Source organism: Coregonus lavaretus (assembly GCF_964263955.1).
Source record: "Coregonus lavaretus genome assembly, chromosome: 6".
Lineage (NCBI taxonomy): Eukaryota > Metazoa > Chordata > Actinopteri > Salmoniformes > Salmonidae > Coregonus > Coregonus lavaretus.
The window spans coordinates 33,309,412-33,331,551 of NC_139993.1; the positions used below are offsets into that span (position 1 = coordinate 33,309,412).

The window sequence follows — 22,140 nt, forward strand, 5'->3', positions numbered from 1 at the left end:
AGGTTTAGTTGGGCATTTAAAACATTGACGGCAGCCCTAGGCTTGAGTCTGCATCCCTCTGTGCTGCGCGTGCTCCCTCTCTCTCTCACTCCCTCGCTCTCCCTCTTTTCTACCTCTGTCTGTCTCTCTATCCCTCTGACTCTTGTGGACGCAGGTTCCAGTGGACGTTTCTCCAGTACTGAACAGGACAGACTCTGTCTCAAACTACAGGGGTAACACCTCAACTTTCTCAGCTACATTTCTCATCTCAGTGAGCACACTCTAACCAGGCACCATGGAGGCCATCAAGAAGAAGATGCAGATGCTGAAGCTGGACAAGGAGAACGCCATCGACCGCGCAGAGCAGGCCGAGACCGATAAGAAGGCAGCGGAGGACAAGTGCAAGCAGGTGGGTTCAGTTACATGGAACTCAAAAGAGTTCTACCTGGAACCAAAGGGTTGTACCTGGAACCAAAAGGGTTTCTTCAAAGGGTTATCCTATGGGGACAGTCGAATAACCTTTTTTGTTCTAGATAGCACCTTTTTTTTCTAAGAGTATACAGAAGGATAAGGTGTGGGATTTGGTCAATGGGTATGTTTATAACATTGTCTAATAGATTAGTTTAAAGCTCTGTGCAGGTTTTTACAAGAGAAATCTGAGTTGGATGATGATGATGCTCAAACTCAAACCATGTACAGGCTCTGATGTTATGTCTCTTACTGCTCCAGACTTTGTAAGCCAATCTCAACATTTATTCCATACTAGACATATTTCTGAGGAAATGAGGCATAAACACATCACACAGTTTATTTAATTAATCCCAGACATTATGTTTGATTAAAGTATGGACCTAAATCAAAGAGTTATATTGTTAGCAATTTATTGTTAGTGAATTTTAAAAGAAGATGTAAGACCAAGTCAATCAAAGTTGATGAAAATGTATGAAATAATCTAAGTTTATTAAACAAAATGAAAGCATCTTAAAGATGATGCTTTAGAGAGGCAGAGTGTGCATATGCCTACAATGGCTTCAGCTGACAGAGCTTGGTGTGAAAGTGTTAATGTCGGCATAAACCAACAAATGACTCATGGACTCAATGAAACATGAAGACGCTCTGAGGCAAGTTTCCTTACCAACAGCCCACAACAGCCTTGGGAGGGAAAGAGGACAGGATGACAACTCCTTCAATGGACCACACACAGTACCACTGGGACTTGACAAGAAGCCAAGAGTTTGGCTTTAGTGAGCATCAAACTGAATTCAGCACATCACATAAGGATTTATTTATGATTATTTGTATTGTATTCTGCATTGTTGGGAAGGGCCCGTAAGTAAGCATTTCACTGTTAGTCTACACCTGTTGTTTACGAAGCAGGTGACTATAAAATTTTATTTTATTTGATTCATGATGGTCTGAGTACTACATCCCCCACCTTGGACTAAAGTGATGCCAACTGAAAAAAGGACAAATAAGTGCTGAATGCAGCATCACTGGGATATGTCTTGATTGATGGTCTGTTTTCATTAAGGCTCGGCCCCAAATCAAGATATTTGGTCCTACAATCACAACCTCTACAGCCACGGAGACCCAGGCGCCAGAGCCTATTCACCCAGAGTTTGGAGGTTTGTGATGGGGCTCTGGCTGGGGTCTACTGGGAGATCAAGGGTGTCTGTACGGTCGTCCATCCAAATGCCTGACAGGTGTCTCCACCTGGATAGCGGCTGTATTTTTAGACAGCAGGAGAGATAGGCCGTGTGGAATCCAGTGGGATTATCAGGAGCACTTCAGAGCCCCACAGGCACAGAGAGGAACTCTGATTAGGGACTACTTAGCTACCAGTGTGTGTGCAGGATGTGCATGCCAACACTCTTGTTAGTTCTGACTAAAAATAAACGTAGCTTTCAACACCCCGAAGGACGTCACCATGCACATTCTAGACTTATCATCTCATCACTATTACTTTGACCAGATTATCAATCCATCAGCAGAGTTGTTATCATTTTATAGGCATTAATGTTCCTCTCTAATGTTTTACCATCCCATGATAGAGGGGTGTAATAATGGTACCCATGGGGGTGCCCAATAGGTCCCTGAAAAACAAGATGGATTGGTCCTGTAAAGTACACTGAACACAAACATTTCCCCAAGTCAATAAAGCTCCTGGTAAATGAAAACGCACACCCTTTTATTTGCGGCTCTGAGGAATTTGATATAGCTAGATGTGTAGCTGAAGCACAATGCTTTCAAAGCATACACACTCCCGCCCATACCAAAATATTTTCTTATAGAAAATTGGAAATAAAATCTTTCCAATTCAACCACTTAAATTGATTTGATTAATTAATAAAAGAGGATAAACAAAAACGATAAGACATAAAGGAAACTTGATACTAAAAACCTTGAGTTGACCTCAAGGCAAAACACCTGGGGGAATTTGAAGGATTCTTCAAGAGACTTTCTTGTTTAACTTTGATAGGGCTGTAATTTAAGAAGAGTAAAATATGTTATCATAATACTGAAAGAAGAAAAGACACCAAAAGAAAATGTATATGTGTGTGTGAGAGAGCTATCGGGTGAGAGAGAGAGAGAGAGAGAGAGAGAGAGAGAGAGAGAGAGAGAGAGAGAGAGAGAGAGAGAGAGGGAGCGAGAGAGCGAGATAGAGAGAGAGAGGGAGCGAGAGAGAGAGAGAGAGAGAGAGAGAGAGAGAGAGAGAGAGAGAGAGAGAGAGAGAGAGAGAGAGAGAGAGAGAGAGAGAGAGAGAGGGAGCGAGAGAGAGTGTGAGAGAGAGAGAGAGAGAGAGAGAGAGAGAGAGAGAGAGAGAGAGAGAGAGAGAGAGGAGAGAGAGAGAGAGAGGGAGAGCGAGAGAGAGAGAGAGAGAGAGAGAGAGAGATGAGAAGAGAGAGAGAGAGAGAGATGAAGGAGAGAGAGAGAGAGAGAGAGAGGGAGCGAGAAGAGGCGAGATAGAGAGAGAGAGGGAGCGAGCGCGAGAGAGAGAGAGAGAGAGAGAGAGAAGAGAGAGAGAGAGAGAGAGTGGTGGGGGGGGGGGTTAACTGTGTGTACTTTTAACTAACAAACACCTGTCCTGCTCTAGCTGGAAGACGAGCTGCTGAGCCTGCAGAAGAATCTGAAGGGGACTGAAGATGAGTTGGACAAATACTCTGAGGCCCTCAAAGACGCCCAGGAGAAACTGGAACAGTCTGAGAAGACCGCCGCAGACGTGAGTAGGCAGCAAAGCACCCTGGGTAGAGCCTCTATAACACGCCCACTGGGTGGAGATTGGAGAGAGGGGACTAGGAGGAGGTTGGGGGTATGGGTTAAAGCCCACATACTCATTAACCAAACCACAGGCCCCCCAGTTCCTGTCATATGTTTACGTTTGTTTAGAAAATATATAGACTAAAAAGCAGGCTAAGAATAACGGGCTAATATTGCTTATTTGGGGAACAGTAATGTAATGTAATGGTCCATCTGCTACACAGGTTCTCAGTTATGAACAGTCCCTATTTCCAAGGCTTTATTATTCAGTTAGATAATTGTTACAGTATTGAGCATTAGTGGAATGGCTCCCACCTGTTGGGACTGAGCCTTCACCCAGTCCCTTCACTATCACTAAGTGCTCGAACACACCAATAACGTTTGCCTACCGAGATTACTTGCGAAAATGTCGGCAGTCAGACGTAAACAGCACGCTGAACGATCAGTAAGCGAACAGGAGATCCACATTCCGTGCAATGTGTGTGACCCTTAAGAGGCCTTCAGAACACCAAAACCAAACATGGCCACTGTTGTACCAGCACAGATCATTATTTTGAATGGGAATATCCATTCTACAGATTCTATTTCTATGGCTGGTCCGTTGCCCCAGTGCCAGTGCCAGCTGTGAGTGTGCTTTGATCAGGCCTATCTGTTGGGGAGGAGATCAGAGAGTGTGTTCACATTCCTGTGCACCCAGTCCTGAAAGATGAGCTCGCTAACACCTCCATACACACTCACACTCAGTCGCTCTGTTACACCTAAGCACAGCAGCACTGGTTAACAGACAGGAATGCTGGTAAACACTGCATAGTGGTTATTGTGTGGCTGGTCGGCTGCTGTAAAGGGGGTATCCCTCTACACCTTCTCTGACTGTACTGTACTGTCCAGCAGTACTTAAAGACTTAATTTCAAAGTTTTATGTAGAATTAAGGGTGTATTTGTTGTACTTATAAGGGGTATTTTTCAATATTGAGTAAGGATAAACTTGTATTGTTGTTTTTCAATAGCCACAATCTTATTCTAATCTGTAGCCATTAAAATATACAAAATGTACAGATGTTCATCAGAAGAAAGGCAGGTTTTGACATACAAGCAGCTGTCAGAGAGGACGGCACTGTCTGTTTTGCCTGTGGCTAAATTATGTTATCCTGCTGTCATCATCAGATATTATCACTCACACCAGACCAACTTTCAAACACAGTAGGCCTGGTGCCTGGGATCTGCAAGCAGACAGACAGAATGAATGACCACAAATATTTATACAATAAACAATCTAAGCAAACCAACATTTAGCAGCAACAATACAGTTCCTGTAACACTTTCTAAAATAAACTCTAAGGAAAGAGATAGCGGTTTATGGATAAGATAGCAAAGTATCTCAGTCAATGAAGGTTATCTGAGCTGAGTGTGTCCCCCAACTTCCACAAGGCCACTGTATTGTTTGGGTTTCCGGATATCCTAGGGAAATCCACTGTTGTGTTGCACAGGGAGAGACAGGAAGTGGCCGACTAGGCCCAGGCAGGCAGGACTGACATGGCAGCTATGAGGAATTCAGGGCAGGCCTCCTGTGAAAACATGCTCCTGAATGCTCCGCCACATGTCATTTATTAGAGGCAGCAGTCAACTCATTACATATATGAATTCACACAGCCGATGCAGATGAGGAGGAGGGAAGAGCTATCCAGATAGCTGTTGGAGGGAAGAGCTAACAGTAATCCTGTCTGGTATGCTAACGGTAGCCTGTGTTTGTAACTAAGGGCCATTCTTAAGATAGCCTAGTGGAATGGAGTAGGGTGGAGTTGCCCCTAGAAACTGATCTAAGGTCAGTTTTATTCCCCCTTAATGATTAACATCAGGATTTTGGGGAGGGGGAACTCCAACCTGAAGCATGTGGTATGTCCTACACTCTTAGAAAAATAGGTGGTATCTAGAACCTAAAAGGGTTCTTCGGCTGTCCCCATAGGAGAACCCTTTGAAGAACCCTTTTGGGATCCAGGTAGAACCATTTTGGGTTCCATGTAGAACCCTTTCCACAGAGATTTCTACATGGAACCCAAAAAGGTTCTACCTGGATCCCAAAAGGGTTCGACCTGGAACCAAAAATTGTTCTCATATGGGACAGCCGAAGAACCCTTTTGGAACCCTTTTTTCTAAGAGTGTACAGTATGTCTGTGTCTGTGGGGCATGCTACATTATGAGGGAGTGGGCTGAGGTGAATAGGGGGCTGGTGGTAGTTTATTGCAGGCCTGTTACTGAGAAGGGTTGTGGAGCAGCAGGGGAGAGCAGGCTCCAATAGCTGAGTAGCAGTCCCGGAATGTCAGGAATGCAGCTAAAGCAAACAGAAAGGCCCACACAGTTCTGTGTCTAATGAAATCAATGCTCCAAGCTTTTCCGGTGGGCAAATCACACAGGCATTTACAGAGCTGGAGCTGTATCGACCACATTTCCACAACAGACACTCATTTGAGACACCATAAATCAAAACCTGCTTATTCCATCTGCTGGCTGGAGTATATACAGACAACTGAATCATACGCATTGCTTTGTGTATTGGCACCCACACACATATGAGGTATTTAACAATAAAGTTACAGTAGCCAATACAAATAGGCATCTCCAGAGCTACTCTAACACACCACAACATACAGTATAGCCTAAAAATCTAACACTTTGGACTTTGATCTGGACAACTCTTGATAAAACATGGATTTTTTGGTACACTGTAATATATACTATACAGCATAATAAGAATGAACTGTTCAGTTTAATCTCTTAGGTCAATGATGACTTTTCCCTATCAGAGAGGGGAGCTATTTCTATAGGCAATTAAAAGTGTTACATTTAGCCTAATGTTTGCTGGACTGGATTTCCCCTGTACTCCCTGTTCTTTTGTGACTGAACTGAAGCCCTGAATTTGAAGAACATACGTAATTTACCATAGGCAACTGTTGACGTACATAAGGCTTTATAGGCTATGTACTGTATTGATGTCTCATCATTTGAACTATTCATTGAATTTTCATTGAAAGTTCCCTTCGCCTACACCACCCTCAAACATCACGCAACCAGGACGGGCACGCCCCGCCTATCCTGGAACCGTGACCTCATCTGAATCACACTACTCTGGGTTGGAGGAGTGCACATTAACTTTCCTCATAATTCCTGCCATTTTATCTGCCTTTCAAAACTGGAACGCTCTGCTTCGCTAATGCGTTCATACATATTACATTCCAAAGTAGATATTTGAATACTTTTGTTAAGCCATACTTAGGCTGAAGCTGAACTAAAGAAACATTTCGGAAACACCTGGATAGCCTACTGCTTTGGCTTATACAATTTATATTTTTCCACTTGAGATTTCTATTCTGCTCTTTCGGTCCATTCCAAAGATTTTGAAAACTATTTGTAGCTTATATCCTGTTTGGAATAGACCAAAGCAGCTTTTGCACAATATTTTATTTTTCTATACCAAAAGTTTTATTTTTAACCAAATAGTACGACAATGACAGGTTTGAATTCTTTGGAAGCTGTGAAGAGAAAGATCCAGTGTTTGCAACAGCAAGCCGACGATGCAGAAGACCGAACCCAGGTTTTACAGAGAGAACTGGATGGGGAACGAGAACTTCGGGAGAAAGTGAGACAATAGAATACTTATATTTTCCCTCTCTCTGTCTATTCCCTTTGGAAACGTCTTTTACCTGTCCTTCTCCCCCTGACCAAGTCTGTCATGATGTTACGTTTTGTAATAGTGTGGAAAGGCCACGTTAATTAATTGATCTGCCGGTAGTGATGAAGACATACAATGCATGGCGTTGGTCTCCAAAAAAAGCTGGATAATCATTCTCAGAGGTGTTATAAAAGTAGGAATCATCCATCTTTGCCTTAGAAAGTCCTCTATTGACGTATTTCATAGCATAAATATATGTTCTTATATTTGCTTTGGACATTGTCACATTTACTTTTCAATATAAAGGAAGTAAGCTGTAAGTAGGCTACTTCATTAGTATTACATCTTAATAAGGCCTAATTTTGGTTTGTATAAGTGCAAATACTGGAATAAGATGTTAGTAGCCTATAGGTAAATAGGGTAATTCTGGAGGGCCAGTTCAAACGTAAGTTTCTTTTGAAGTAGCTGGATGGTTCAAAAAGTATTTCACATACTGTTCCTTTTGAAATGTGCCTAGGGGATCTGAATCATCAAACTTATTTGCAATGTAAGTATTAAATGTCTTGTTGCATTATGCAATATTAGATTTTGACAGAGAGAGAGAGTGAGGTAGGGAGCGAGAGATTGGAGAGAGCGAGAGAGAGAGAATGAGGAGAGAGAGTTGTGGAGTTGCTGCTCAGTAGAATGGGAGGCAGTCTTGACTTGTTATGTATGTTAAAACACTTGATTATGTATGTAGAGAGCGTATGTAGGCTACCATTTGCATACTTGTAGGAGGCCTGATGAGAGAATTAGAGAGAGAAAGCTCAGGTCTTGCCTGGAAAGGCAGCAGAGGTGAGGTAATGAGAAGATCTGGCTAAAGCAGGGGTTTTCCCTTCATTTCAGAGCAATCCATCACAGGGAGTGAAAGAAAGAGAGATGTGAAATGGATGCTTGATGGATGGCATTGTCCTCCACGAGAAGCCCAGGATGTAAATGTGTGCCACTGGCATCTTGGGAGTTGTTGTCAGCTATAGGCCTTGTGGGGAGGCAGCTTTCATTGACATAAGTCGCTCTGGATAAGAGCGTCTGCTAAATGACGTAAATGTAAATGTAATATGGTGATAAACAAAGAAGAGAGACCCTCAAGGCACATTGGACAGAGCTGATGACAGAATACTGACTCAGGGAAACTATGTGGGCCTGTGAGAAGTTTAAGTACCAGGCTTGGTGAGGGATACTACTGCTATTCTGGTTGGGATGGAGGTCAATTCCATTTCAATTCAGGATGTTAATCGAAAGGTCTACATAGAAAACAATAGACAGTTTTCAGTTATGTCCATTGTAATGAATTTTAAAGGTACAATATGCAGAAATCGCTCTGCCATTTCCTGGTTGCTAAAATTAGAATAGTTTGCCTAATTTCTGTTTGTGAAAAAACAAGCAATGCATAGCGTAGAGAATCATTGTACCATCTAAATGCTGTGACATATCTTTTCAATAACCAAAAATATTGTATTTTCAGCTGTTTGAAGCTGGTGTACAAAACTGAAAGTAAAAGACGCACAAACAAAACTTAAGAACGGGAAGCATAGAAAGAGCGCAAATAGAACAGATCTACCGCTTCTTAGACTTGCTTTCAATGAGAATGACAGATCTATAGCTCATAGTTCTAAGTGAATTTTGGCGGGTCGCCCAAAAAGTTACATATTGCAGCTTTAATACATCCCTTGAATTAACCCCAAGCCCCCAACCTGGCTGCTATTGAGATCTGCCATTCATTCACAGTTTACTCAGACACAGACTGTCTTAACATAATTTCAGTCTTCTCAGCTTCAAAGCATAAGAACACGTACCTCTTAAACTCAAGCTATTCGTCTATGTTCAAGGATGAAAAGACTTGAAGTGGTTGAGTGAGCACTTGTGTAGCAACCTTATGGGAGTATGGGCCCATGTGTGAGTAATTGGCACAAAGCAGGGTGATTTCTTGGCACAACAAACCCTTTCATTGGATCATGGTACACAAAAGAGGGAACATTGTTGTGTCTTTTGGCCTCAAACTAATTCCTTGACGTTAATTTGGAGTGAAGTGGCACTCTTGTCTTTCAAGGTGTTATTTACTTCACACAACACCCTCAGCTTTTGTTGAATCACCATGGAAAGATTTAATTAGGAAAAGCGTGAGGAGCAAAGTGTGCACCATTTACATTCTTTTGCATATTCATATCAACAGTTCTCAGTTTAGTTTAGAGGTTCATTTAGATATAATCCATTTCCCATTCAGGTAGATAAGAAGAATGATTGCCATCTACTGGACACAGACGTCAATTCAACGTCTGTTCCACGTTGGTTCAACGTAATTTCTTTAAAATGATGTGGAAACAACATTGATTCAACCAGTGTGTGCCCAGTAAGTAGCTATAGCCCAGGCTCAGCTAACTCCACTCCCAGTTGAGCAAAGCCTCTTCCTGGAGGGACTACCTCTGGCTCGATGTAGACCAAGTTGCACCAAACCACAGATCTAGGATCCGATTACCCTACCCCCAGTCCTAGTCATAACCATTAGAGGGATGAAACAGTATCTGACCCAGTATCAGTGGTTAGAGACGCAGCTTCTCTACTCCCTGCCCCTGAGGAACATGCCCAGGATACTGCCTGCCTGCCAGCTCCACTCCGACACTTCCTGTGCTTCAGCCCAGATCAGCAGGAAGATAAGCAGATGCTGGACATTTCTCCCAGGCCCGGGCTGTATGATACAGACACATCCTGATTATATGAAGGGTCAAGACAACCCAGTTGCTGTTTGATGTTGGTCACTGACTTTGTTGCTGAAAGTATTTCTCACCAATTCTTTTTTCTTTGAAATACCCCAACTATCCCTTGTTATAATAGACTTAAGGGCAGACAACAGTCTCTCCCTTTCACCAAGCTTTAAATTACATTTGTTTGCTTGGATCTGTATGCTTTTGACAGCCACGTAAACATACAGTAGCCTACAGTGAATGCCAAATAGGCCTAGATCTGTTGACTGGCCTGTCTGGTAATTGGCTAGTGGTTTCCTGCCCCTAATAGCACCCGGATGAATTGTATGCTATGGAAAGAATTACCTCCTTGTTCCACTGGGTTATTTTTTCTCTTTGGACTTTCTCCATGGGAATATCACAACTTTCCAAATTTAACTTTAACAGTAATACATTTTGGCATTAATCGAAGTTCCACGGGGCACTCCCATGAACCTTCGAAGTACATTATTTGATGGAGTGGATTGAGGGATGCAGTGGAGGGTAAACGCACGTTAACCTTTACACCATTTACGTACTTTTTTTGGTGAAATAGCGTTTACTCACCTTTTATTTTGTTAATTATCTTTTACCCACTTATTATTGTGTTCCCAGCGTTGATCAATGCTCAGAACGCTAATATTCCATGTGGGGTCCCCTGAAATGTAAATGGAATCCCCTAAGAGAATCTGTAACCTTATCAAACACATTAATAACTTGTGTCTCTTCAAATGGGTATAGAATACAACATTTTAGAGTCAACTAAGCGGCTTTTACACTGGTGCACTTAAGCAGTTTACAACGCAGAAAACTGAATTGCAGTGCAGCTCACATGAGATACTAAGAACATGAATGTGATTAAAAAGATAACACATTTCAATATAAACATCTCCACATCCTATTTTTCTGGACTTTTCTAGCATCCAGTCCAAATTGACTATTTTGGGAGGGATTACCTGATGTGCATTGTGTGTAATTTTTACTACAGAAAATTGCATTAGGCCTTCCCTATAGACATGCATGAAAATTCAATCAAACAATACAGTTCTAAAAATGTAAAATGTTTTGGTTTATATCGGTGGTTGTTCGTCTTATCTCAATCACCCACTGAGTTTATATTTTACCCACCTTTTTTTTTTTTACCACTACATCACTGGAGTGGATATTGTCTTATACTTACTTACAGTGTTGACCAGGGGTCCCACTGGCTGCCATGCATATCGACAGGCCTAAGCTTGTCTACTGCTTTAGAGTTGTGGGAGGGGGTCACCATGATATATGGACCAGTAAATAGTTTTACTAGCGGAATGTTTACTTGACCTGATGGCACTTAACTCTCTGGTCTCTGCTGTCAGCAAGGCTCAAGGTTTAAGACCCAATTGAGCTCTTGCATCCTTATTTGCATGCATACCCACACTACTGGGGAGCCTACTGAAGCTCAGGCCTTTTGTTTTACCAATGTTTTAAGACTCATAAACGAATCAGTGAGCAGTGAGCAGTCTCCACTATAAAGCTGGCTTAAGTCTGGATGAAGAATGGAACAGGGTCTGAATGTGGCTGAAATATGATGGAGTTGTCCACTCTATTCATTCAGCATCCTATTTGCATTGAAAAGGCTTGTGGAGCTGCATTAGAAGCATGTGCCTGATGTTTAATAGCCTGCCTTTTACATATCTCATTCTCCTCCTGACATGCCTGCTTATATGAGGCTGTCTTTGCATGTCAAGTCTCTGCTAACAGATGGGATCACACCAGGACTGGACCAGCACTATAACATAGCGCCTGCCTGGAACACTTCCATAGAAACCCAAGCCTTATGCTCTTCATTACCCCACCGTCCTCAAATTAAGCAATTATTACATTCCTGATGTCTCACTTCCTTGTGCTGTATTCCTCCTTCCCTCTCAATGCCTATGACTCAACAGGATGAGAGCAACAACAGGAATGTGTTTCCTAATGAATGGCATGTCTCACCTCCTTGGTCCTTTGTGGCTCAGTTCAAGTACCCCTCGCTGCGGCACATAGAACGGGGTGGAGTCGGCTGTGGGGCTGACTCCACCCACAACACATTTTCATTGGTTGAGGAGCATTCTCATTCCACCACGTTCGAGATGTTTGTTCAGCAATACAACATAGCCTGCGTGGTTATATGTCAGCACGTACATGCAGGTACAAATCAGCTAGCTTGCCACTCTAGCTCTAGCTAGCTGGCTAACATTATACAGTGCCTTGGCAAAAGTATTCATCCCCCTTGGCGTTTTTCCTATTTTGTTGCATTACAACCTGTAATTTAAATGGATTTTTATTTGCATTTCATGTAATGGACATATACAAAATAGTCCAAATTAGTGAAGTGTAATGAAAAAAATACTTTTAAAAAAATAAAAAAATAAAAAGGGAAAAGTGGTGCGTGCATATGTATTCACCCCCTTTGCTATGAAGCCCCTAAATAAGATCTGGTGCAACCAATTACATTCAGAAGTCACATAATTAGTTAAATAAAGTCCACCTGTGTGCAATCTAAGTGTCACATGATTTGTCACATGATCTCAGTATATATATATACCTGTTCTGAAAGGCTCCAGAGTCTGCAACACCACTAAGCAAGGGGCACCACCAAGCAAGCAGCACCATGAAGACCAAGGAGCTCTCCAAACAGGTCAGGGACAAAGTTGTGGAGGAGTACAGATCAGGGTTGGGTTATAAAAAAATATCCGAAACTTTGAACATCCCACCTTTAAATCCATTATAAAAAAATTGAAAGAATATGGCACCACAACAAACCTGCCATGAGAGAGCCGCCCACCAAAACTCACGGACCAGGCAAGGAGGGCATTAATCAGAGAGGCAACAAAGAGACCAAAGATAACCCTGAAGGAGCTGCAAAGCTCCACAGCGGCGATTGGAGTATCTGTCCATAGGACCACTTTAAGCCGTACACTCCACAGAGCTGGGCTTTACGGAAGAGTGTCCAGAAAAAAGCCATTGCTTCAAGAAAAAAAGAAGCAAACACGTTTGGTGTTCGCCAAAAGGCATGTGGGAGACTCCCCAAACATATGGAAGAAGGTACTCTGGTCAGATGAGACTAAAATTGAGCTTTTTGGCCATCAAGGAAAATGTCTGGCGCAAACCCAACACCTCTCATCACCCCGAGAACACCATCCCCACAGTGAAGCATGATGGTGGCAGCATCATGCTGTGGGGATGTTTTTCATCGGCAGGAACTGGGAAACTGGTCAGAATTGAAGGAATGATGGATGGCGCTAAATACAGGAAAATTATTGAGGGAAATCTCAGTCTTCCAGAGATTTGAGACTGCGACGGAGGTTCACCTTCCAGCAGGACAATGACCCTAAGCATACTGCTAAAGCAACACTCGAGTGGTTTAAGGGGAAACATTTCAATGTCTTGGAATGGCCTAGTCAAAGCCCAGACCTCAATCCAATTGAGAATCTGTGGTATGACTTAAAGATTGCTGTACACCAGCGGAACCAATCCAACTTGAAGGAGATGGAGCAGTTTTGCCTTGAAGAATGGGCAAAAATCCCAGTGGCTAGATGTGCCAAGCTTATAAAGACATACCCCAAGAGACTTGCAGCTGTAATTGCTGCTAAAGGTGGCTTTACAAAGTATTGACTTTGGGGGGGTTAATAGTTATGCACGCTCAAGTTTTCTGTTTTTCTGTTATTTCTTGTTTGTTTCACAATAAAATATATTTTGCATCTTCAAAGTGGTAAGCATGTTGTGTAAATCAAATGATACAAACTCCCCAAAAATCTATTTTAATTCCAGGTTGTAAGGCAACAAAATAAGAAAAATGCCAAGGGGGGTGTGAATACTTTCGCAAGGTTTACAGAGTCAGTCACGTCTAACAATAAAAAACATTGTTTTTTGGTTAATCATTTCGATTGCCTGTAAATACTTTTTTATGCATGCTTATGGTGCTATAGCGTTTAAGTTTTCACACTTCGAAAATGTTTGTTTAGTGGCTGTCGTCCTCCGTCTCTCTCTGTGTGTGTGTGTGTGTGTGTGTGTGTGTGTGAAGGTACTAGGGTTAGTGCTATCTGGTATCCTTGGGACATCCCTACCCTAACCTTAACCCCTACCTTAACGCTTACCTAACCTTAAAATCATGTTTTTCATGAAATGTGATGATATTTGGATGAAACCAGTTCAAAGTATGATGACCAAAGTATACAAAATTACTGTTGCTTCTACATTGATAATGTTTGATCATAAAGGTACTGGTCCCCTCCCCATGTCAAACACTTGGATTCAGGATGCAGGATTATTAAGGGGATGGGGGTGACATCACCCTAACTCTCATTTGAATACACCAATGATAACATGATATTCTCTTACCTAATTTAAATAAGTACTGCCTTATAACCAACATTGGAGAAGGTGTGTTTGCAGAGGGGCAATGGTTTATATGGCTAGATAGCTACTCAACTGGTGCCAAAATTTGACTGTAGGGTGTCAGCAAATATAATAAAAAGTATACACTATTCATCTATGGCAAAGATAGTTATATGTTTCCCCTTTCATCGGTGTCTGGTGTTTTTCTACTTACTGGCTAGCTAGGTCTTCAGCCAGCATGGAACAAAAGCGGGGAGGGTTGTTCAAAACTCTGAGGTAGTTGTCTTGTCAACACATCCATCAGTGCTGCTGTGAACCGCATCACAAGAGACATGCCAAACAGGAGATGTGTAAAAACAAATAACATAATTGATGCAATTTCAATGTTGTTTCAGTTGCTTTGTGTATCACCAAATTTGCTTGAGATTATTTTACTGCTACACTGCTCACTGTATCCACGTTTCTTGACATGGGAGTTTCAAATAGCTTTCAGTCAAGGCAAGCTCATGAATATAAGCTCCCATGCCCACTCAGCCTGTCTTTTTTAAACTTCCTGATAGTTAGCCATGAGAGAGAAAATATTTTTTCTCAAATTTTGAGCATTTCTATCCCCCAAAATGATTATGGGTGATATTTTAGTCACTCAAAAGGCTATTTTACATGGGAATCAGAATGACTGTTCGGGACCATTAACCCTTACCTTAACCATTTTACATTTCAACTTCAATGGGGCAACGTCAGAGTTGGGACGTCCCAAGGATTCTGGATAGCATGGACCAAGGCACTAGCCGCTTGACAAGAGGGACAAACGCGTACCAGAGCCATGTATTTAGATAAATAAATGCAGGACTCTGACGGGTACCGCTCCAATCATCGCTTGTATGTATGGAATTAAAGATGGTTTAGTTTGAAAACTCTGGCTTAAGTATGGAAATGGTAGTAGTAGTCTTGGTCCTGGTTGAATATCTCAGAGCGTCTGCTCTTTTCATAAAGTATGGTCCTTTGCCTCCGCAAATAAAAATGTGTGGTGTGCGGGGTTGGCCCACCCTGTTCCATGAGCCACAGCGAGGGGCTTCTCGCTCAGTTGGTAAGAGCATGACGCTAGCGGCGCCAGGGACTTGGGTTTGATTTCCGCTGGTGCCATCAATACGAAAATGTATTCAGTCACTGTATAAGTCGCTTTGGTAAAAATAAAGTGTCTGCTAAATTATATGGCCAATCCCTGTCGTCTATAGCTCAGCATTTACATAATTGTGGCCATTGAAAAGCCTCTGGTGTTGATATAAAGTATATTGGAGTTATATTGACAGCATTAAGAAAGCCAGTCGCGTGGCCAAAGGGAGGGAGATACCACTGTGTGCAGAGCAGGGGCCAAAGGGAGGGAGATACCACTGTGTGCAGAGCGGAGGACAAAGGGAGGGAGATACCACTGTGTGCAGAGCGGGGGACAAAGGGAGTGATTCAGCTATTCAGCACTCCAGATGCTGGGCTAACAACATCAAGCTTATTATAGTGAGCTGCGGGCGCTCATTGAGGATGCTGTGTCAGTGTGTAATTAGTGTCAGTAGGGTGTCGTTGTGTCATTAGCTGCCAAGCCTCAAACGGCCTCCAAACAACAGAACACATTCAGCTGGTACTGCAGACATATAGTAGCTACCTATGTGCTAGGAGTTTTTCCTGACCAATATAACTTGGGTTTTCAGTTTTTCCTGATCTGGCCATGGGATCAGAAAAAAACTCCTGGTCCTAGTTATAGACCATAACGTTAACTAAGGTTCCAAGTTTTTCCTGACGTGGCCAGGAGACACTCCTGGCCCTAGCCATAGCTACTGACACACTTTTCATTCAGAACACATTATTGTTGATAGCTATATTTAGTGCCATCATGACATAATATTAGACATGTCATTAATGTAGTCTATTTAGTTTCTCACTAGACATTTCCTATCTCCATTCATAATTGGATCGGCTTAGTTTATATGAGAGAGAGGAAGAGCTAACAGAGCATGTCCTTGTAGCTTGGTATCTTTGCTTTTCCTGAATCCCAGTGCTCACAGATGGTTTAATTTAAGCATTTTTTTCTGTGTGTGTGTCTATGTGTGATTGTGTGCATGTACACAAGTGTGTGTGTGTGTGTGTGTGTGTGTGTGTGTGTGTGTGTGTGTGTGCACGCATGCGTGCGCATGCGTGTGTGATTGCTCTCTAACATCTTCCTGGCACCACAAACATTCTCTTGAGTATGTTTTACCATATAAGGCGTGCGTCGCAGGCAGCCGGAGAATGCTGGGTGACTAAGGAAGGGGCATGGCTAGGGAAAGAGAGAGAAAGAGGGAGAGAGAGCTCTCCTCTGACCCTGAACTGACTGAGAAAGAAAGAGGGGAGGGAGGAAGGAGAGGGTTGGCTTCCTGTTCCTTTTCTACCTTTTTCCCCCTTTAAACTTATTCCACTTCCTTTCTCTCAAAAAGGGTCATTACATTTAGTCTAAAACGCTGAATGTGTAACAGGAATGTACTCATGTACTGTATAGGGTGATCCTGTAAGCTGTTATGTCAGTTTATTGGAAATGAGTTGCATACTTTTCTTTGTGGTACTTTTCAAGTCTCCAGAGTATTCATTAGCAACCATCCATAATGGCATGGGCCTTGTACATAGATAAGGTACTGTGTAGCTGAACAAACAACAACAAAATGCCACTCCCATTCAACCCTGAGAGACTTCTGTGGTTGAATGCCAGTATCTACCATTGTCATGTGTCTCACAGAAGAATGCCTGGTTCCCTCCACATAGCTGAATGAATACCTTCGGAAGCATGAAGGGACATACTGTATAGATAGATAATCATGTTTTAAAACCCACAGAGTATTGTCTGGGGGAGATTTCCACGTGCACAAGTACATTTCACTGTACTTGTGCACGTGACATTAAAAACTTAACTTGAACGTCTGATGTTAGATCGCCATTATAAACTAGTACCTCAACACTATTGCTCATTATTTGAGTGGTAAATCCCCTGGTAATCAATGTTTCTATGCTGCTGATATTTTGACAACAGCCATTAAACTGTTCAGGAAGCTAGCTCTGTTGCTAACTGCCTGCTTGTCTGTATCTGGAGCTATTTTACAGCCGCATACAGACCTGCATACCTAACTGACCTGCGCTCATGAATAGAATGTTTGTTTATGTGTGGAGGCATTCTCCAGATAGCCATTAGACCAGGTCTCTGTTGAAAAAGTGATTTTATCTCAGTGAGGAAAAACCTGATAAATAAAGGTTAAATAATAAAAATGACCTCACCCAGGAAATAACAATCTGTTTTTTCAGGCCCGGTTTGTATTTTCTTTCAAACTGTCTGGCAGTTGATCTGATATCCATAGAATCCTATAAAGAAGTTAGGGAACGAGATATTATCCACAATTATTCATTTTGTGGTCAATTTATGCAACAGCATTCACTGTCTGGAAAATCGGTCATCGTCTCGTTGGATTCAATTGGCTTTTAGCTGGCTGACTGTTGTTCCATCAACCTTTCATTTAACAGACATTTCCTGTCCGCCTCCACTGTCTCTTTACAGGCTTTTGTCGTAACTAGGGAAAGACTGAGAGAGAGAGGGAGAGATCGAGAGAAAGCAAAAGAGAGGCATAGAAAGGAGAGTGCTGACTAACCGCCAGGCCCTGAGCAGAGCAGAGCAGGAAGCCATGTCTCTCCCACAGCCATCCCAGCCAAGAGCAGAGCTGGAATATCCAGGCCATGAGAGAATGGAATGGGATGGCACTCACTCTGCACAAATAGCTCCTAATTACCCTTTTCCCCTGTGCTCTGTTAGCTCTCTCTATGCCTCCCTCTCCAAAGGTAAACCGCCATCTCTGTGGCCCTTTTATTCCAGGCCCTAGCCCTAACCTGTATTCTGCTGGCCTCTGAGACAGCATGTCTCTAGTAGGCAGGCCTAGTGTTCAGTCCTCACGCCCATGGTGACTAACTGACTGAGAGACTGACTGGCTGGTGATAGGACCAAGTGATAGAGGGCAGTGGAGGGCAGCTCCCTTTGTCAGCACGCCTTGTAATTAGGAGAGGAGTAACTGCAGGTTGTGTAAAATGGGTCTGGTCATGGTCAGCCAGAGGCAGGCCTGTGGGTGCTGTACTGAACTGTGGGAGAGGTAGTAGTAGGGCCTGAGTGAGTCAGAGTTTGCGGGAGAGCTTCCATTGAACTGGTCTGGAGTCAGTTTGCTGTGTTTAAATAGGAGGTGGATATGCTTATGGACTAAATAAATGTTTGCTTTTCTGTTTGCTTTCTACAAAGTGGATTGTTTATCGAGTGAAGAGCATCCAATTTTTCTTCCATCTCGTGACCCCGTTCTGTTTTCTTAATAGATGGAATCAAGAGTTCTGTTCACATTTCATTCACCATTAAACCCACTGACCTTAAAAGACTCTAGCTTCTATCCATTTGAACATTTCCTTCAATTCACTTTGCCATTTAGTTATTAGTCATTTAGACACTGTGAATGCATGACTCATTTGACACCCAAGAACTCAGCCATATAGATTGCCTTGGCTTAAGTTATCATGGAGAGGATATGGGCTCTCTGTGAATTCCCCTGTCCTTGGATCCTGACACATGGTTATGGGTGACTGAGGGTGTCTTTAACCTCCATAAGATGGCTTCCATCCAGGGAACATCCTCTTAGCAGGACGTGCTTCTCTCTAGTACAACACATTACTATGTCAGTGTGACCCTGATATCTGTCTAACCTTTGACCCCTCTTCCCCCTCTCTTCTCCCAGGCGGAGGGTGATGTGGCGGGTCTGAACCGCAGGATCCAGCTAGTGGAGGAGGAGTTGGACCGGGCCCAGGAGAGGCTGGCCACCGCGCTGCAGAAACTGGAGGAGGCAGAGAAGGCCGCAGATGAGAGCGAGAGGTCAGTACCAGCCAGCCACAGAAACTGATGTATTTATCATCTTTAATTTGACAGCATATTTATAGGCCCTTTTTCCTGCTGGTTTGAGGCCTGTTGGATAGTACCAGGCACATGCAGCTTGCTTTGAAGGTTCTTTATCGTTAAGTTTTGTTGCTATGTGCATTGCTAGCAAATGACCAGCCCCTTCAATAGCGTACTGAAAGCGTACTATTTCCCAGACAGCCATCTTGAATGTGTAAAACGATTCAATGTGCCTCCATGTTGGATGGGCTATGTAAATGACACTTGCAATTGAGTGTGTCTTGTGTGTTGCTGATATCACTGTGTGTCCTGTCCAATCAGAGGTATGAAGGTGATAGAGAACAGGGCCTCTAAGGATGAGGAGAAGATGGAGATCCAGGAGATGCAGCTGAAGGAGGCCAAGCACATCGCTGAGGAGGCCGACCGGAAATACGAGGAGGTGAGACTTCATATAGTCCCATAGAGATTGTCCTGTGTGGAGCTCTACACCCACCGTCCATTCACCCATTCATACTGTTCTCATAGTGTTCTCATACTGTTCTCATACTGTTCTCATACTGTTCTCCCATTCATAGTGTTCTCATACTGTTCTCATACTGTTCTCATACTTTTTCTTCCATTCATAGTGTTCTCATACTGTTCTCATACTGTTCTCATACTGTTCTCCCATTCATTACTCTTACTTTTAATATTCGTTTTACTCTTACTGTTCCACTTATATGGTTCTCTCTGTCTACCTCAGGTGGCCCGTAAGCTGGTGATCTTGGAGGGAGAGCTGGAGAGAGCTGAGGAGAGGGCAGAAGTCTCAGAACTGTAAGTGCAGCACACTCCTCCTATTACGCTGGAATACAAGGGGAAATTGGGGTTAGGATCCCTCTGTGATGGGGTCTCTTATCCTCCTATTTAGAAATAGAAGAGTCAAAAGGTTTGTAAGGAGCTTCATAACACTTTTTTATTAACATTTTAAAAAGTGTCCAGTTCAAAAATGTGATTTACTGCCATAAGCTAAAATGGACATCAGTTTTCTTTAAGGTTTTTCCAGGCTTGTGTAACTATTGAGATGTCCAAGCTAAGTACTTCTCTTCCTTTCTCCCCCTGTAGTAAATGCAGTGATCTGGAGGAGGAGTTGAAAAATGTGACCAACAACCTCAAGTCCCTAGAAGCCTCGTCTGAGAAGGTCAGTGTGCATACTATTACATCATACAAGTAAATGCAGTCAACTGCTGATAAGTGCACATTGGATAAGTGCGAAGTGCAGTGTAGATCCCCATTCCCAATTCAAATACATTATTTTAACTTATTCTGGGATATCTGCATGTTCTGGGTTAGTTCACCCACTTAGGGCTGTCCCAAGCCTTTGCAGTTATCAGGAGTTGACTATACATGGCTGACATGAAAGCAGAGTTGTTTTGAGTATAATCACTGCCTGCCACACTTTTACTTTCATAGGCATCAGAACAAAGACCCTGTTATCACCTGACAAATTGGATGTTGATTTCTTAATGATAATGTTGATGGCACATGAAGGTGTAATAGTTCTAGACCAGCACAGATTTGTCTCTGCATTCCTACCCAGCCGGTCTAGTGTCAGTCATGCCACATGATTCCCCCTTAGCCAATTAAGCAGTTGCGCTGTGCTGATTAAATCAATGTCCTTCTCATGGTTGGCATCACAGCACAATGTGTTCCCTATACCAACACACAGACAGTTTATCACACCTGAAGTGTTGTATTACAACGAAGCATGGTTGACAAACAGTCCTGCAAGACCATCACTCTCTATGCACTTTCATGCTAATATGTCTGTGTGTTTCTGTATCTGTCTTGGAGTTCAGACATGTTCAAGAATTCAGAGCTTGTCTGTAACAGACTTGTATTTTGACAGTACTCAGAAAAAGAGGACAAGTATGAGGAGGAGATCAAGGTTCTTAGTGACAAGCTGAAGGAGGTAAGCAGTTGCTGGCATCTTATTTGATTCTTAATACATACAGTAGTAAACCAATTTGCTCCATGTCAAAGATGGCGTCTTGTTCTGACGCCCCCCACTCCCTCTGTGTCCCCCAGGCTGAGACTCGTGCAGAATTTGCAGAGAGGACTGTGGCCAAACTGGAAAAGTCCATCGACGACCTGGAAGGTATGAGTGCTTTGTTTAAGAAACTGTTGCAAACTGCTCTATGGCAATATAGAAGAGAATGTAAACGTATCTTAGTGTAGAGCAAGTTACTGTAAGTTAGACATATTTTATTGCAGAAGATTAAACTATATTTTGAAAGAACAGTTTTATCATTGTTTTTAGTAGCATCTCAGACCTCTAAACCTGAGTATCTCTAAACAGAACAACATACGGTATGTCAGGCTGGCAAGGCCGCAGTCTACCATATACATTTCTCCCAGGGAGATATTCCAATTTATTAAATTAGTAAAGATGTCGAGCTTGTTCAGGAATCCCCAGTGGATGTAGTTTCCTAGGTCGAGGTCTGGTTATTTAATCCTCTCTGTGAGCAAAGAAACAACATCTTAATATGCACAGTTCCATTTTGTGATGCAGTTTCACATTGACACGGTCCCAGCAAGGGTTTTGTGTTTCATCTAGCTGGAAATATTTATCTGGAAGAAAGGGTACTCTGCCAAACATATGGAAACTTCTCCGACAAGCTAATAAAACACACTGTCTTGGTCTCAAGTGTAAAGAAATATGTAGGCCCATTCCCTACTAACCGGCAACAGGCCGACCTCCAAAGACAACCACTTTTTGTGTCTGCTGTCTGCACAAAGGACAAAGTGTGCTCAAAATCCTTTTAAAAGATCAGCATATTTGGTCCTAAAGCCACATGGAATGGGTTTACAAACCTTTATATGGGCTTAATTGCTTAAAGTAGTCACCTGCCCATAAAAAAAGATTTGCAACATATTTTCATTTTGAAATGCTCACAGGTACATTTTTAACATTTTACATTTTAGTCATTTAGCAGACACTCTTATTCAGAGCGACTTACAGTTAGTGAGTGCATACATTATTATTATTATATATATATATTTTTTTTTCATACTGGCCCCCCGTGGGAAGGTAGACAAACATCTCTTATCTTTCTGGCATCTTCTGTTCTTACATTTTTATACTGTATGAATTTTCTCTTCTGCAACCACTGACCTGTCCTCTCTTTCTCTTCCCTCTCTTTTTG

General features: G+C 42.5%; 1 protein-coding gene across 4 annotated transcripts in view; it reads left to right on the forward strand.

Moving 5' to 3' along the window:
• The window catches only part of LOC311130264 (tropomyosin alpha-4 chain), a 24,427-nt gene continuing 2,287 nt past the window's right edge, over window positions 1-22,140 (forward strand). The window contains exons 1-8 of one of the 4 annotated variants that reach the window (XM_084162978.1): window positions 1-388; window positions 3,074-3,199; window positions 18,804-18,937; window positions 19,280-19,397; window positions 19,701-19,771; window positions 20,060-20,135; window positions 20,844-20,906; window positions 21,023-21,092. In XM_084162978.1, the coding sequence (XP_084019104.1) occupies window positions 275-388; window positions 3,074-3,199; window positions 18,804-18,937; window positions 19,280-19,397; window positions 19,701-19,771; window positions 20,060-20,135; window positions 20,844-20,906; window positions 21,023-21,092 (772 nt within the window). In that variant the 5' untranslated portion in view covers window positions 1-274. Of the gene's footprint in view, window positions 389-3,073; window positions 3,200-6,231; window positions 6,872-18,803; window positions 18,938-19,279; window positions 19,398-19,700; window positions 19,772-20,059; window positions 20,136-20,843; window positions 20,907-21,022; window positions 21,093-22,140 lie in introns of those variants that run through there. The other 3 variants (XM_084162980.1, XM_084162979.1, XM_084162981.1) reach the window with 3 other exon arrangements.